At 31.6% G+C, this 16,585-nt stretch overlaps 2 protein-coding genes across 3 annotated transcripts in view; both read left to right on the top strand.

Annotated features, from left to right (window-relative positions):
* LOC126780764 (angiopoietin-related protein 2) overlaps nucleotides 1-2,105 on the top strand; it is a 56,065-nt gene extending 53,960 nt beyond the window's left edge. Inside the window, exon 8 of the mRNA XM_050505436.1 lies at nucleotides 748-2,105. Coding sequence (XP_050361393.1) covers nucleotides 748-839 — 92 coding nt within the window. The 3' untranslated portion in view covers nucleotides 840-2,105. The remainder of the gene's footprint in view (nucleotides 1-747) is intronic.
* A 2,991-nt stretch (nucleotides 2,106-5,096) lies between these two features.
* LOC126780699 (protein diaphanous homolog 1-like) lies at nucleotides 5,097-15,622 on the top strand. Of its 2 annotated transcripts, none has more exons than XM_050505330.1 (11): nucleotides 5,097-5,319; nucleotides 5,390-6,008; nucleotides 6,122-6,185; nucleotides 6,430-6,494; nucleotides 9,085-9,163; nucleotides 11,172-11,331; nucleotides 11,905-11,967; nucleotides 12,336-12,410; nucleotides 12,493-12,613; nucleotides 12,943-13,194; nucleotides 13,274-15,622. In XM_050505330.1, exons 2-11 carry the CDS (start codon nucleotides 5,393-5,395, stop codon nucleotides 13,420-13,422), a joined length of 1,644 nt encoding a protein of 547 aa, XP_050361287.1. In that variant the 5' UTR covers nucleotides 5,097-5,319; nucleotides 5,390-5,392; the 3' UTR covers nucleotides 13,423-15,622. The 2 variants fall into 2 exon arrangements, with proteins under 2 accessions (XP_050361287.1, XP_050361288.1); XM_050505331.1 differs by having other exon boundaries at nucleotides 5,097-5,325.
* Nucleotides 15,623-16,585: the final 963 nt, after the last annotated feature.

Here is a 16,585-nt window from a genome sequence, read left to right as displayed (position 1 = left end):
CAATTTCTTATTATGATATTTACAATATTGAGTTGACAGCATACGTGATTCCCCTTAGGAATTGGAGGCCCGCTTCTGCGAATTCCAGAAGCGGGCGTATATTTAAATAATACGCGAATGCTAATATGTATTGCAGAAGATCATTTTACGCTGGAAAATCCGGACAACACCGTTTAAACAATTGACGTATATAGCACACCACCATATATGGGCTAATATGGTCACAACATATAAATAATACCAACAAAAATAGATACGTTTTAATAACATTCAGACAGACTCAACCGATTTTGATAAATTAAAGACTAAATGGAACAGAACCTTTTTGTACTTAATATTATATCAGTTAGAAATTTTTAGCCATTTCAAAGATTAGCTCGGACAAACAGACAGACATACAAAAAAAATTGTTCTGGTTTTGGTAAATCGCAAATAGCCATATTAACTTTAAAAGAGGCAGTTAAGTTAAAATTACAGACAGACACTTCAGTTTTTTAATTTGTATAGATTAAAAAATAGTCTAATAACAAAACTCTAATAACTAAAACCATAAACACCGTTAGTGAAATAATAGGTTCAACGAAATTCTATACTTATTTTATGCACTCTGTATATTATCTTAATATATTATTTATGTATTTTTATAATATTATTATATAAATGAGTATTATCAGGTAAATTTATGGCAATGGTTTTGGACAAGACAAGCTAGTCTTAATCAATGACTGTTAATTATCTTCTTTACAGGTATTGTGTGGTTCCGCTGGCGAGGTTGGGACTACACCCTTAAGCGAGCGTCTATGATGATCAAACCTAAAGGCTTACAACCCAACACATGAAGCTCTCAATATATTTCCGCGATTTTATTTTATTATGTCTCTGTTCAATTATTACGTGGATTCTGGACCTGTCTAACCGACTATTTGTTTAAAATCAACAATAACAACATTATAATTGTTTGTAAAAGTTTCAATTGTCCGTTGCAAAATGTATCGCAACAATTAATTTTACTAGTAGAAACAAATCGAAGATTCAAACGTAAAAAAAAAAAAATTGAGTTGTATAAAGGTTTGTTGTGTATTAATTATTATTTTTCTATGCTGAGAAACTATTACATTTCAATTATTACGGTTGTGAGCCTCGCGTTACAAAGGTGAGTACGGAATCCACGTAATGACCCAAAAAAACAGAAGACGACTCATCGCTCAATTCGATTTACGATTCCGTTCTCTTGTTGTTATTCGTGTAAATAATTCCCTTAAAATAAATCGTCCTGTCACCGCATTGTCTTCGTCATTATCGATTATATCGTCTTTTTGTATATAACAGATTGTATTCATAATATCTTAAACGTCGTGCCACGCAGCCCAAATTCATTAATTTATTATTCATAACTTGATACATTAAACTTTCGTTAATTAGCTTTATAATTTTAGATTATAGAATAAAATTAAGTTGTAAATAAATATGTATACTATAACTATGAATTGAAAAATAAGATGTAAACAAGACAGTTGAACTGGTGTTATATTATATTTATCACTTCGTTCCGATTTAACCTAAATTTATATGAGAAATTTATAGTACATATTCTAAACCATATTTACAATTTTGTAAAATAACTGATACAACTTTATATCGAAACACATTAAAATAATATCTTCTAAGTGGATATCTGATAAAAAGTCCGATTAAATATTCTTTATGTAAGATCAAATATGTACGTTTGTGCTCATACATTACTTCAGAGTTCAATATAAATTTCATAAAGGTTTAGGTTACCGGTACTTACCCCTATACCTACTAATATATTTTATTTTCTTGATAATTTGGAAATGTAATGTGATTATCGTTAGATTACAAATTCTTCTGACATTATGCTGTTGATACAACATGGATTTCTCTTGCAAAATTTAGAAACATAAGTAGTCATTCTTTTCAATCGGGTATCTACTTAATAAGAAACATACATAATTTTGTGACAATTTTTAATTTAGTATAAATTCTCATCTGATTAAAATTGTCTGTCATTACAGGATCTACTGAAAGAAACACATTTCATATTCTACATACAAAATAAAAGTTTCTTAATTTTGTATAATATGTTTATTTTATTAAGTTAAAAACATTTTCGTTCCATTGCTTTGTAAAGATTTGATATTTTCTGTAAACATGTACCTAATATTATTAGTTATAATATATTTGATATTATAATAAGTCGTTTTAATGTCGTCAATTCCATTAAAAATAAATATAAATTTACCAACCAACCAAAAGTGTCTATAACTTCGAATTTATTTTAACATAAATGAAATACAAAATTATACGAACCGAAATCAATTAAATACTTAGTTAATATTAGAAATCCAACTAAACAAATCAAAAACTTTCAATAAACCGACTGAGAACATAAAGGCAAAATTAGTAGTTAATGACTGTTGAATTCAGGAAGCCAGGAATTTTTACCAACGTAAAGAATTTTTCTATAGAATAAAACATATTATAGAAGGTAAATAATTTATGTTATTTGTAGATGATATTATTTGATCAATTCAAAAATCTCGATTTTTACTTAGCCATATAAATATTCTTTTCGGTTTTTTATAACCAGCAAATGTTTTACACAAATAGCGCTACGAATTAGTCCTGCTACGAAATTATGTCGCTAGCGTGGCAGGCGCACCTTGATTGCTTGCAGACAAGATAGAACGTCCAAAATAGAGACTCAACCGATTTTGATGAAATTAAGACTAAACGGAACCTTGAAATACTTATATGATAATTTTATTAATTATTTCAATTTGTAATTTTTAGCCCTTTCAAAGATTAGCCCGGACAAACAGACAAAAAGTGTTGCTTTTGGTAACTCGCAAATAGCCACTCTCAAGTTAATAAACTTTAAGCAGTTATTTTTAAATCACAGACAGGCCAAATAAATATAAAAATTCATTATAACCAAATATTCGCCTCATTGTATTTTATTAAGCATTTGGTGATACCGTCATTCAGGATACTTGAGCATGGAGTCTGGAAACTGTAGTTGCTGCCAAAGCTGACTAAAGCCTAGTGGCTACTTATAAGCGCCAGTCCTGATCCGGGTAGAGCGAGATTGTCTCTCAGCGCCCTGTGATCGATTTTTGTTTTTTTGTTTCATATACCTAATCTTAATTAAGTTAATAGCATAAAATACTTTTGACATTAATACTCTTTATTTTTATTTTGCATTCTATTATTCCTAAATATCAGTCGTAATATAGTTTTGTAGTTCAATAATAATTCCGTTGGAAAATATTTTTAATAAATAGAACAGCGGCACTATTCTATAGCCAAAATTAATTTCCCGTGCTTCTAACAAAATATTAACACAGCTGTTTAATATAGACGTACTACACGTAGAGACGCGCGTGAACTTGTACCATACAATATAGCGGATGCTTGCAGAAAAAGGTGTACTAACAGAAAGTGTCACGTATTAAAGAGATGACACATATGATATTTTTCTAAGTGGTAGGGTGCAAGTCCCTCTGGGTAGGTATAACCTACTCATCAGATATTCTACCGCTAAGCCGTAATACTTAGTATTATTGCGTTCCGGTTTGAAGGATGAGTTAGCCAGTGTTGCACTACCGCGCACATAACGTCTTCGCTCCCAACGTCAGTGGCGCATTGGCGATGTAAGGAATGGTTAATACTTGTTACATTGCCAATGGTATGGTGGTGACCACTTAACATCAGGTGACCCATTTGGCCGTCCGCTTACCTATAACTTATGTATTTCATACAATAAATTTAATTAAATATTTAATAAATGGTGAATAAACTAATGTCAAAAGAAATTTCATGTTCACAAGACGTTAGATGAGAGAAGGAAGATATACATATAGATAATCTTGGAGCTTATGAGAATTAAAAATATGTGTTCAATGAAACTTCATCTAAGCCACATTCATAAATAGATATGTCTTTGATTTTTATTTTAGCTAAATGTACAGGGCTACAGGCATGACCTAACAGAAGCCGACATATAATAGAGATTTTACTATCCGCTTCGCGATAGCGACTGAACCATAGAGTGAGTGGAATATCAGTTTGAATTGAACCATAATTTTTGCCCTTAATCGTTTTAGAAATACTCCACCGTTGCTAAGAAATTTTAAAGAAATTGTAATTATATTTCGCTTAGATTATTGATCGCTACAACTGAACGTTCCTATCATTATAATAATACTCTATGGAGGGACCGAGGAAGTCATATAAATGTCACAACCATTTAACTATTTGGATAAATTAAATGTAGTAACTTAAGAAATATAAAAGCAATATTTCATTGGTGCTAATAATAAAATTTGTGTAAGGTCACTTTATTTATATGTCACTTTATTTTAAAAGGTGAATTTAAAAAAAAACTGTAAATAATGGAAAACCAGAGGCTTTTGATAATTAAAAAAAATACCAACCACTATAAATTATTTTGTTTTATTATAGAGTATAGAGAGTTAATGTTGCCAACTAGGAGCTAATCAATGCAATTTTTACCCTCAATCTCTTTAATGAAAATGATATTAGTTACTTTGGGATATATTTCGTCAAATTTTATAAGAGTGTACACTTAACAATTTCAAAAATAAATACTCAGGATGCAATTATTTCATTCTAAAGGTCTTCTGAACTCACTAATTATAATATTTAGAGGTAACACTTTTTAGGTAGACACTGAATTTTTTGTATGACATCATCACTTGTGGTCAACTACCTCTATAATGAGTAGTTTTGAGATAAGAAACAAATGTTTAAATCATTCAAAAATAATAAAAATGAAATAAACTTATTTATTGAAATATTACATATATACACATATAGTCATACATACATACATATTGACTGTTAATTTTTAAATGACAATCTCAAAAATATTTTGGTTTTACGGTTAAATGAATTGAGATTATTTTATATTATATTAATTAGATCAATTTTCAGGGTAAAATTAAAGTGATGGCACTAATTACGCGTAAGCTTTTAACCAGAGGCCAGAGACAGTAGAGTTGATCGATTGTTGTGTTGAAGGGTAAGAAGACTGAAGTTGCTACTTGCTGTCAATCTTGTACAGCTTGTACTTTTGAGTTTCCCTATAAGTATAACAACATGGCTGGTGTCCTTTTGTGACATATTTATATATATAGTCAATATATTGTAATTAAATATTGCATCCTTAAAAATAGTTGACCTAGTATTATTTAAAACTTCTTAGCTTCCTAGTGGTATTATTTATATATACTTTTAATAGAAGATTTTATAGGCAATCGACTATATACTACGCCTGTGAGTGTATATATTTATGTTATAATTATTTAACCGTTTTAAGTTTTAATTAATTATGATTTTATTGCAGTTGATGAGCAATAAAAATGAACAAAATGGCCGCCAGCCACCTCTTCCAGGACAGCCACCGCCTTCGCTAGAGAATGAAGCTAACCACGAAAATGGGTCCACTTCAAGTGATAAAATGGAAATATGCCGCAACTTTGTATGGGGCAGTTGCAATAAAAATACTCAGTGTAAATTTCGTCATGAACTTGACTTTGAAGAAATGAAGAAAATCTTAAAGTTTTGTCACGATTATCAGAACCCGCCTGGTTGTACGAGAGAACATTGCACATATTTACACACAACCAAAGAAGAGGAAAGTTTATTTTTTGCCACGGGGCAACTACCTCGTGTTCTTGCAGAAAGACATGCTAATATGTCTGCTACAGCGGCAGAAACTATACCACAAATAGCTCTATTCATACAGGAATCTTTTGTGGGGCCTCCTCCACCGCCCCCACCTCCTCCTGCTCCCGCTTCTGCTCCCGCTCCGGTAGCTGTTCCACCACCTATAGCGCCATCCTCTCTAGCGACTAAATCTGCAGTTCCTATGATGCCTATGCAGCAGTTGCCTCCACCGCCACCTCCTCCACCACCTGTTTCATCTGCAATGCCCATTCAGCAACATGCATCTGTTTTCCCAGGTACTATATTTTGTTTCACTTAAACCATAGTAATTTTTGTAAATAGATAAACTTAATAAACAAATTTAAATGCCTGCTTAATGGAGAATTATAAATATAACCATTATTTCCAGCACCAGCAGTGCAGGTTAATCCAGCATATACACTGAATACGCCTCCACCCCCTGTTCATGTTTTGTAAGTTAATAATTTATTTAATATGTTGTTAACAAATATCTTTGAACATGAAGTCTCTGTAGCCCATAATTATTGATTTACTTTTAAATATGTGGTATGGTATGGTATGGTATGGTATGGGTTTTTTTCCAAATTATTTATCAACAAAATTTACTTGAAGTATAAGTTTAAAAAATAATATAGTGTTATCTTGACTTGAATCTTACCATGTCAACATTAATGAATTTTGAAAAACTGTTTTTAGGTTTGATGCAAGTAGACCACCACCTCCGATACCCACAAAACGACCGTCTCCTACTAATTTTGATGGTAAGACATTTTGATTGAATTTATACTTTATTGTTGGTAATAAATTTTTAAAACATAGTCATAAGGACTCAATTTGATTATATCTGCATAATCTCACCGATATGCTTAGCGATATAGAAAAAATATAAATTAAGAAACAAGCTGTTTAGAAACTCAAGCCTAAGCGAACATAAACTATCACTTCCTCTAAGAAATTGAATTAATATAGTTTGCAAAAACAAATTTCAATGAATTGCGTAACCCATATTCAAAAATCAATTGACTGTGAAAATTGTTACAAAATTTTTCTGTATTTGCTTTTTGACTACCTTCATAAGTTTCAATATTTCATTATGAATACAGACGGTACTGTTTACATACTATGTATATATTTTCAAAATTGAAGTTGGGTCTATAAGCTTGCCCCTATTACTTTAAAGTTATTTACTATTTCGAGTGGCCATATTATTCGTGTATCTTACAGTAGTTAATTGTAATTGTTTTACTTATGAATTCATAATTTAATATTTCAGTAAAGTAAGTAAGTAACAACCTGTAAAGGTCCCACTGCTGGGCTAAGGCAGAATTTCGATGAAATTAGACACATGCAGGTTTCCTTACGATGTTTTTCTTCACCGAAAAGCACGAGACGAATTATAAACAGAAATTAAGCATATGAAAATTCAGAGGTGCTTGCCCGGGCTTGAACCCACTTTCATCGGTTAAGATTCACACGTACTTATCACTGGGCTATTTCAACATATATAATTAATATTTACTAAAATCAACTTCAATAGCAGTTACTTTTCACATCAAAAGTATTTTACTTATGTGGGCTTGTCCAAACAAACAGGCTTATTATTAAGCATATATTCATTTTAAAATCTTCAATTGAGGTATCTATTAGTCTTTGTATTTGCTTCCAGAAATGCAGTTTTTGTTTTTATTGTTGTTATTTTCTAAGATTATTAGATATTAGAACAGTTTGCCTTGCTTTGTTTATTTTTAATAGTATAAGTCATATCTTTAAAGATGATGATACATATGACCTGACATGTTTCGAAACTTGTGTTATTTATTTTTGGAAATGATCATTTGTTTATTTTGTCTTTGTTAAATTAATTTTTCGTTACACCATGATTTATAGAAGACGTCATTTGACTTTGACAAGTACATCTAATATAAAAGGCTTAAAATTTACCGCTAATTTTGACATTTGATTATAATGCAATTTTTTTGCTTTATGCCTTCTTGAACTAATAGTAATTTATTGTCTGAGGTTCTTTGATATTTGTCTTCATGGCTCTTTACAACAAGACTTCACATTTTCGATTTTTTTTCATGTAACTTAAATTTATATCGAAGTTTTTATAACTACGCTCCTTTGGATATTATTTTTAAGATTTGTTTGTATTCATGGTTGTTTTGAACATTTTGAAAAGAAAGTAACATCTATATTTTTACTAAAAAAACAGTATTTTAGTATGTTGTTTTACATAATTATTTTCTCCACTTATATGGAACCGCGAAGGATTTAATTAGATTTTTATTATATTTAGAATATGTTAAAACATTTGGCATTTAAAAATTAAATAATTCAAACTGTGTATATATATTTTTGCTGAAAATAATTCAAAGTTAAGTTAATCTGACTTTCTTTTGCTGAAATTTAACTTCAACATTTTTTATTTTGCCTTCTTAGATTTAAAAGAAATATTTATATTTTATACACACTTTAACGTCACACGCGCTGGTTAATTGTGATATTTTACAGACAACTGCTTACCAACAGAACTGAAGTGTGCAATTTGGCACTGGTAGAGTAGGCTGCCTGACCATTGTTATTTAAAAAATATTAGAAAATAACATTTTAACGACATTTTAATTCTATTTATATTCTATTATTTTATTTGCAGATAAATAAGAAAATTTCAATCACAAAGAAGGTTTTTGTTTCCGTGTGATGGTCTGATTTGATGTTGCCAATATTTATCGATATTGTATTATATTTTCTTTACCTGTCGCTGTGTAAACTTTAAGCTGTTCCTTTTATTGTCATAATTACGACGGCCTTAAGTAATAGTTCGTTTCTATATTTTTAACCTAGTGTCATTGATGGTAGACTCTATTAGACTGCAATTCGTGTCATATTATATTTTCTAGTGAAAAATAATTGTTTAACGAAATTAAATATATCCTTGAAATTGATTAAGTATTTTACGCAGTTTCAAAATTCCGTTGACGCGCTGTATTTTCATTTTATAAAAATTATGAATTCATAAGTACGTTTAATAGAATTACTTAAGTTTTTTCTATGTAAACAGTGATTTTATTATTTTGGGATCTTGAACTCCTTAAACGATAACAATGACGACTAAGACTCTTTCAATCCGATAAAGTAATTCAAACGTGACATTTAAGAGAACCGCAAATATAAATTTCGGATTGTAGAGACTTATGTCAATTTCAAATTAAAGTATTAGAAATATCAAGTGTAGTAGAGCGTATTCCCTATGGTTAGAATTATTATTAAGTGTGTGATTATTTTGTCATCAATTACAATATATGTTGACTGTTGTCTATGGCTTGGCGATCATTGATTTGTTCTCAGTCCAACCGAAGAAAAGGAAGGTGGATGAGGTGAAAGTCGCGGATGGTCACTGCGATCAGTGTGTGCAGCGCGATATCAGGTTTGGAAACATGGAAATATTTAAATATTGTCTGTAATGAATTTCAGTCCACTTCGAGTTCTGTAGCTTTGTCTATAATCTAAATGTATTTTATTAATTTGTTGTGAATTTATTTGCGGGATTATTTATTTATATGCAATGCGCGTTACGTAATAAGCGAATTTTTAGAAATAAACATTTTCGAAATTTCATCTTAATCTGCTTTAGCTATCGATGTAACTTATCCGCACTCGACGATGAAGTATCTAATACAATCTACGTTACACTCGCGCACTTTGCAGGGGTTTTTAAATATTTTGAAGGCTGTGCGAAAGAGATCATACGTTATACATACATAAATATATTCTAATTAAATTAAAAAAAAAAAACATAAATAATACTAAAATTATTTTACTATATAGACATAACTAACAACTGTTACCTTTTTTATTATTCTATCAGAAGTACATTAAAACTATTTTTTACAAATTAATCAGAAGCACTTCACATAAAAAAGTATATAGTATTGTCTTATAATCAGTCATAAATATATCAAACACTTTAGTTACTTAGTATTTTCGCATTGAAGACAAAATTCAGAAGTATACTGATCAAACGCACTACATGTCTGAAAGAAATCGGTTTCAAGTAACTCACATTTTGATTACTGACTATGAAATGTTAACTAAAACGTGAGATGAATATAAATTAATATTATTATGAGAATACATAGTCATTAACAGACCTAATATACTGTACAGTAGTGAGCGTTGATCGCCCCCGTTTAGAACGCTCGGTGGTAATTCATGCAGCGTTTCAAGTTTTCATTACGTTACTTTCACCGCCGAGTATGAAATGAGTTATAAATATATATTAAGAAACTTCAGTTGTGCTCGCCACTAAGATATATTGTTAAGATCCAAGTGTTCTAATAATCCGCGAATAAATCGTTCAATCTAAAACAAACTAAAACATCAGAAAGTTTTTAACAAAATAAGGTATTATACGTCATAATATAGTAATTTTGATAAATCTGTCTATATAAGTGTATCTTAAAAAGAAAACCGAGATGGCCTAGTGGTTAGAGCACGTGAATCTTAACCGACGATCGTGGGTTCAAACCCGGGCAAGCACCATTGAATTTTCATGTGCTTAATTTGTGATTATAATTCATCTCGTGCTTGACGGTGAAGAAAAACATCGTGAGGAAACCTGCATGTGTCTAATTTCATTGAAATTATGCCACATGTGTATTCTACCAACCCGCATTGGAGCAGCGTGGTGGAATAAGCTCCAAACCTTCTCCTCAAAAGGGAGAGGAGGCCTTAGCCTAGCAGTGGGACATTAACAGGCTGTTACTAGAAAAAGAAAACGTAAAAGAAAAAGAGCTTTAAAAGAACAGAACCTAAGCCAGTTACTTTAATTGGGTGGAGTTGCGCGGCGATTTCAATTTATTAATCCTCTAAGGTTCCGAATATTTGGATATATATATAAACACTAAAATTATACAGGGCTATTTGTAAAAAAAAATATCACGAACGACTACTTTTGTCCTATCACTTTAAATAATTTAACAAATTTTAAATATTAAAATTTATTTCTTTTAATTAGCAAAACAACCACTAATTTAAAAAATAATAATTGCGAAACAAAATATTTAGTTCGTTTTCATTTCACGGCACTCGGTACTATAAAAGATCCAGGTGATATCGTACTAATCGTTGATAAATATAATATGATTCCGGTCGACATATTGAGGTAGGTTCCGAATTATTATTGTTAATCACAACGCACAGGAGAATTACGTGATTACTGACTACGAAATACAGACGTATACATTATCGGAGAAGACAACCAAAAGTTGACATCTATTTTTGGTACTATTAAGTTTTGAAAAGATTCATACAAAAATTTGAATAGGCACATAGTCCCGCGAGATTTTTAGTGCTTTACAAATAACCCTGTATATAAATCAATCTAAGTACATTGCTTGATTTTGAATATATAAACACAGCTATCGTAATTTCAGAGTGGAATCTTGTAAACAAGAAATGGAGAAGTTATGTGGCGAAGAGGAATATAATACCTTGATATACAAAAAAAAATTGGAGGAATATCAGAATCGTAAAGAATTATTGCGATCGTTAGTCAGTAATGATCTTTACCGACTCATTGAAGAATATGTGGAAGTATGTAGTGTAGTAATATTTAAAATAACACTTTACTAATTTGTAATTACACACATAAATAATCTCTTTTAAAATTTTAAACAAAGATAAATGTATAATGGATTTATATTATTATAAATGTTTCTAATTTTGTTACAATTTCGGTAATATTGATCACACTGACAGCATTATTTATGTTTGTTAAGTAGTTGGACAAAAATATAACATCAATTTTACTGGTGGTAGGGCTTTGTCTCGCCAAACTCGTCTTGATACCACCCACTCATCAGATATTCTACCGCAAAACAGCAGTACTGGGTATTGTTGTGTTCCGGTTTGAAGGGTGAGCGAGCCAGTATAATTACAGGCACAAGGGCCATAACATCTTATATCCCATGGTTGGTGGCGCATTGGCGATGTAAGCAATGGTTATAATTTCTTACAATGCGAATGTCTATGGGCGTTGGTGACCACTTACCATCAGGTGGCCCATATGCTCGTCCGCCTACCTATACTATTAAAAATAAAAATAATAATGAAATAATATTATAAGTATACAAGGAAATAAATTTAGAACGACAATTTCTTTTCCAGGGTATACCACAAATTCAAGTAAATGACGTTCTAACACAGCTCAACCAAACACCGTTTGTTTCTGTAAGCTTACTTCTCTTTAAATCTTATTTAACTACTTCTTCTTCCTTCTTTATTTGGCAAGTTAAACCAAAAGTTAGTAATTCATAACAGAAACTAAAGCCAGTTAGAATATATTTCGGTGCCAGCTCACCAATGATATTTCCTCATATTAATTCGATTGGTTTTAAATCGGGATGATATACTTTCATTTTTCTAAATCTCGTTCAAATATCATGACGATTGACGGTAGACATATCGACTACAATGCCTAGCGTCAATTGATTTAATGAAAAAACCCACGCGCACCGCTCCTCTATCACAGAAACCAAATCAGTGTCTTAAACTTAATCGATTTTTTCTATAATAAAAAAATACGTTGATTTTTCTAGGGGACATCTAGTGTACCAAAACAGTTTTTACTGCAATTAATGGAGTACGTTTTAGAAAACTCAAGAGTTGACGCAGTAAGTAAATTTATGCAAATAAAAATCGTTTGTGTATATTTGTGAGATATATAATTAAAATAAATGTTTTTATCTATTTCAGGTTCCTTCATCGACTCTGCGCTTAGATGAATCTTTACTGCAAAGTTTGTCCAGGAGAACCAATTCCGTCGGTCTCTCATCTCCAGATGTCCTACAGACCTTTATGGAAATTCTTAGGCAATGTAAGTATTTATTGACTTTTACAACCGTGACAAACGAGGTATATATTATAAAATAAAGTATATAATGTTGCCATTAAAAATATGTAAAATTATATGTCGCATCAAGTATTAATAGCAAACGGAAATGTGCCAAACATTAATCGATCTTATTTTAGACAATAGAACTTTATTATAGAGCTAGCGGCTTGCCCGCGTTTTAATCGTACATCTGGATCGAATTTCAAAATGGCAATATTTATTTACATAAAATGTTAATATTTTGTATGTTATTTCTTTTCGTTCGTAATTGCCCGATATCTCAAACGCTGCTTTTACCTTTGTACCTTTAGCGAACGCCCCTGAACGTGTTCAAGCGACCGATTTACCTGGAACTATCCCAAGATGCACTACGCTGACGAGCAGTACTAGCAGTACGAACAGCTCACAACGTTACTCGAACGGACAAAGTCGGTCGGAGCAACACGTGAACAGAATGGCGCCACCCACACCACAAGTACCTCCTCCGCCTCCGCCTTACCACCACTATCCGGCCCCGCCTGCGAGGCTTTATTATCCTCCGCCGTTTCCGGTACCACCTACGAGTAAGTGTAAATAATAATAATAAATCATTTCACCGTTCTGTCGGCTAGCACTGTGCCTCAAGGAGAGCAATGCTCGCAGGTGGCGCGGTTGCCACAAGTCAGCTGACGCGAGTGCCGCCTCCACCAGCGCCGGCGCAACCACCAGCGCCTGCACCGCCCACCGCGCCCTCTTGCCATCCCTACACGGCAACGAGGTACCCGCCGCCGTTCTACCAGCGTCACCAGTAGTAAAGCAGCTTAGACTAGAACAGAAAGTGCACATGAACTCACTTTAGATTTACAAAATGTGTTGCTACATTAGATCCGTGTTGTCAGATTGATGAAGTAGTCGTAAGGGCCAAAACTAGAATAAGCTCAAATGTGTTAGTTTAAGTTTTAATTATAATTGACAATGTTTTAAAAAGAAATTCCGCTACCACTGCCATCGCACTAAACAGGTTGGCTATTTTATATCTCGATCGTGGATTCTTGAGCCGGGTACCTGATTAATCGTCTTAGGTTATACGTTTTTATGAGTATATTTCGTAATTTATATGGGAGAGAAGGCTACATTTACGTTCTGCTAAAAATAGCCAACCACTAGCTCACAAGCCGCATTGCCTTAAATTATTGAACGCGGATATAAGCCGCAATTTTCATCCGACTTACATCAGGGGCATTTCACGTGATGGGCAGGCAAAAAAAAACGTGTATCTGATTGAAATACATTTTTTATATAATTCTTATCTGTTTCGGACATTTCCTCTATATTTTTAATATGCCATGTTTAAGTAACAAAATATTAGGTCGGCGATTTGAACAACCGTGACGTATGCCCTAATTCTTAAAAAAAGCCCATGAAAATTTCGTAAGTACTTAAGAAAAGACTATTAAAGATAATATTATCTTTTTTAATTAATTTCGATTTTTTTTTTTTACATATTATATTTGAATAAAAAATATATTTTGCTTAATTTTTCGTAATTTATCCCACGGTTAGTCAAATCGAGATCGAAATGCACGATAAAAATGTTTTTTTGATAAAATTTTGAACATTTGTAATAATATTTTTTTTATCTTTATGAAACGATTTATTTTTGGCTTTGCTGAGGTTCATATCAACACAAAGATGTGTAGTAGATACAAATTCTATTGGCAGTGTCCTCGAAATCGAAACAATTATTATTTTATTTTATATTGTATAGTTATGTACACATTTCGTAATATTTCATTTGTAATATTTGTCTGACATAGCGTAATAATTTACACAGCTTATATAAATGATAAATAAAAAATATTTTTTTTTTTACAATTTTAAATGAAGACATTGATAATAATTATTATGTATTATATTGTATTGATGATAATAATACAAAGACATTTACTTAACTGGACTCAGAAATACAAGCCAGATAACTAATTGACTTTAAATTGTTTTATACTAGGATTATAATTAAAATGACTGGGATATGAAAAATAGTCTTATGTGTATATTTAAAAACTAAATGAATAACAATCCGTTGGTCCGCCTGAGAAGACGCAAATGTTAAGCTGTACGAATATGTACAGTTTATCATTTGCGAAGGTACTGAATTGTTTCAATACTGACGATTGAAACGGTCACTTCATGTAATACTTGTTACTCATATTTCACGCCTGTAATAGAACATTCGTGTTTTGTGTACAGTACTCACACACTCGTTCACGAGAAAGAGGGATAAAAAGTAAATTAACAATTTCAACCTTCATTTGACATGACATTACACTTGAACTTGTAAAGGAAAGAAATGACTTGTATAATAACAACTTCTTCTAGAAGTTACTTTATAAAAGATATCTATCTTTGAAGATAGATTTTATTATCTTTTACTTTTGAATGTTTATTATTTAATTATTTTTTTTTAATTTTGAAAATATAATTTAATTAACCTTAAACCAAATCACTTCCCCATTGTAAATAAAACTATTAAAATATTTTATACAGTATGAATGAATGGAATGAATTATTATGTTTAATGGTGATAAAATAATTAATGTAACTACTATGTTTTTATACTTTTAAAAGCAAAACTATAGAAGCTACGAAAGTTATAGTTAAAAAAACCCTTTCTATATAAGTGTCGAAATTTGACACTTGAATTGTCATTGATTTTAGATTATTGGTAAACGCATGGTACATGTATAATGGTGAAGTTGTAATTGTAATATTGAAATTATAAGTGGTTATCAATATATTTAAGTGAAATTGAAACCTGCTTCATTAGTGGTGCTGCTTAAGATCTTCAAAGGCATTACCCGAAAGGAATAACTTGAAATAATAATCAAGCGGCAAAAATATATTTTGTAATTTGCAACCCTTTGCTCCTGTTTTAAATAATGTAATATTATGTATCTGATAATTATTTATCATGTGATGATACCATTATATCATTATTTCTATTCTCAGCAACACTTTGTTTTATTTTCTCATGGAATCTTTGTCTTTATTTAGCGATAAACCGGAAATTGTCCACCACCGCCCATTAACGGTAGCACGTTGGCTTTTATCTTCAATGCGCCATTAACCTTAGACACTAAGATGTTAAGTCTCTTGTGCCTATGGCTGGCTCACTCATCCTTCAAAACGGAATACGTCACTGCTAAGTGTTGCTGTTTGGCGATAAAATATGTGATGAGTGGGTGGTAAAACCAAATGATTCTTTAAAATATTAATAAATTAGTATGAGTGGTAGGGTAGGGCTTTGTGCAAGCTCGTCTGGGTAGGTACCACCCACTCTTCTGATATTCTACCGCAAAACAGCAGTACTTGATATTGTTGTGTTCCGGTTTGAAGGGTGACTGAGCCAGTGTAATTACAGGCACAAGGGACATAAAATCTTAGTTCCCAAGGTTGGTGGCGCATTGGCTATGTAAGCGATGGTTGACATTTCTTACAATGCCAATGTCTGAGGGCGTTGGTGACCACTTACCATCAGGTGGCCCATATGCTCTTCCGCCTTACTATTCTATATAAAAAAAGAGTTTTAAGTTTCGACGAAGACGAATAGAGCTACTTTAATTTACGTCAAAAATCCGAAATTATCATATTTGCAAAACAGTTGATAATCATGGAAACGCAATGTTACGAGACGTGGGGACTTCCCCTTAATGCATATTTCTTAGAGCAAAACAAGCAAGAATTGAAATATCACACCAGATAAGAAATAAGTAACAACTTTATTTTAACACTAGTTACCGCCCTATGAGAAAGGGCAGGTGTTACATAGCATGTGTATTTTGTACCCTAGACAATGTGTACTTAAATAATTTAATGGTTTTCGGTTAAGTAATTAAGACGTGAAAGCACAAACAAACATCTTTCGCTTTTATGATATATTTTATTTTATAATTTTACATAAATATTAATTTAATT

The sequence above is a fragment of the Nymphalis io genome, chromosome Z (genome assembly GCF_905147045.1).
Source record: "Nymphalis io chromosome Z, ilAglIoxx1.1, whole genome shotgun sequence".
Classification (NCBI taxonomy): domain Eukaryota; kingdom Metazoa; phylum Arthropoda; class Insecta; order Lepidoptera; family Nymphalidae; genus Nymphalis; species Nymphalis io.
Note: the sequence above shows the minus strand (reverse complement) of the source record. Positions and strands in the feature narration are given on the sequence as shown.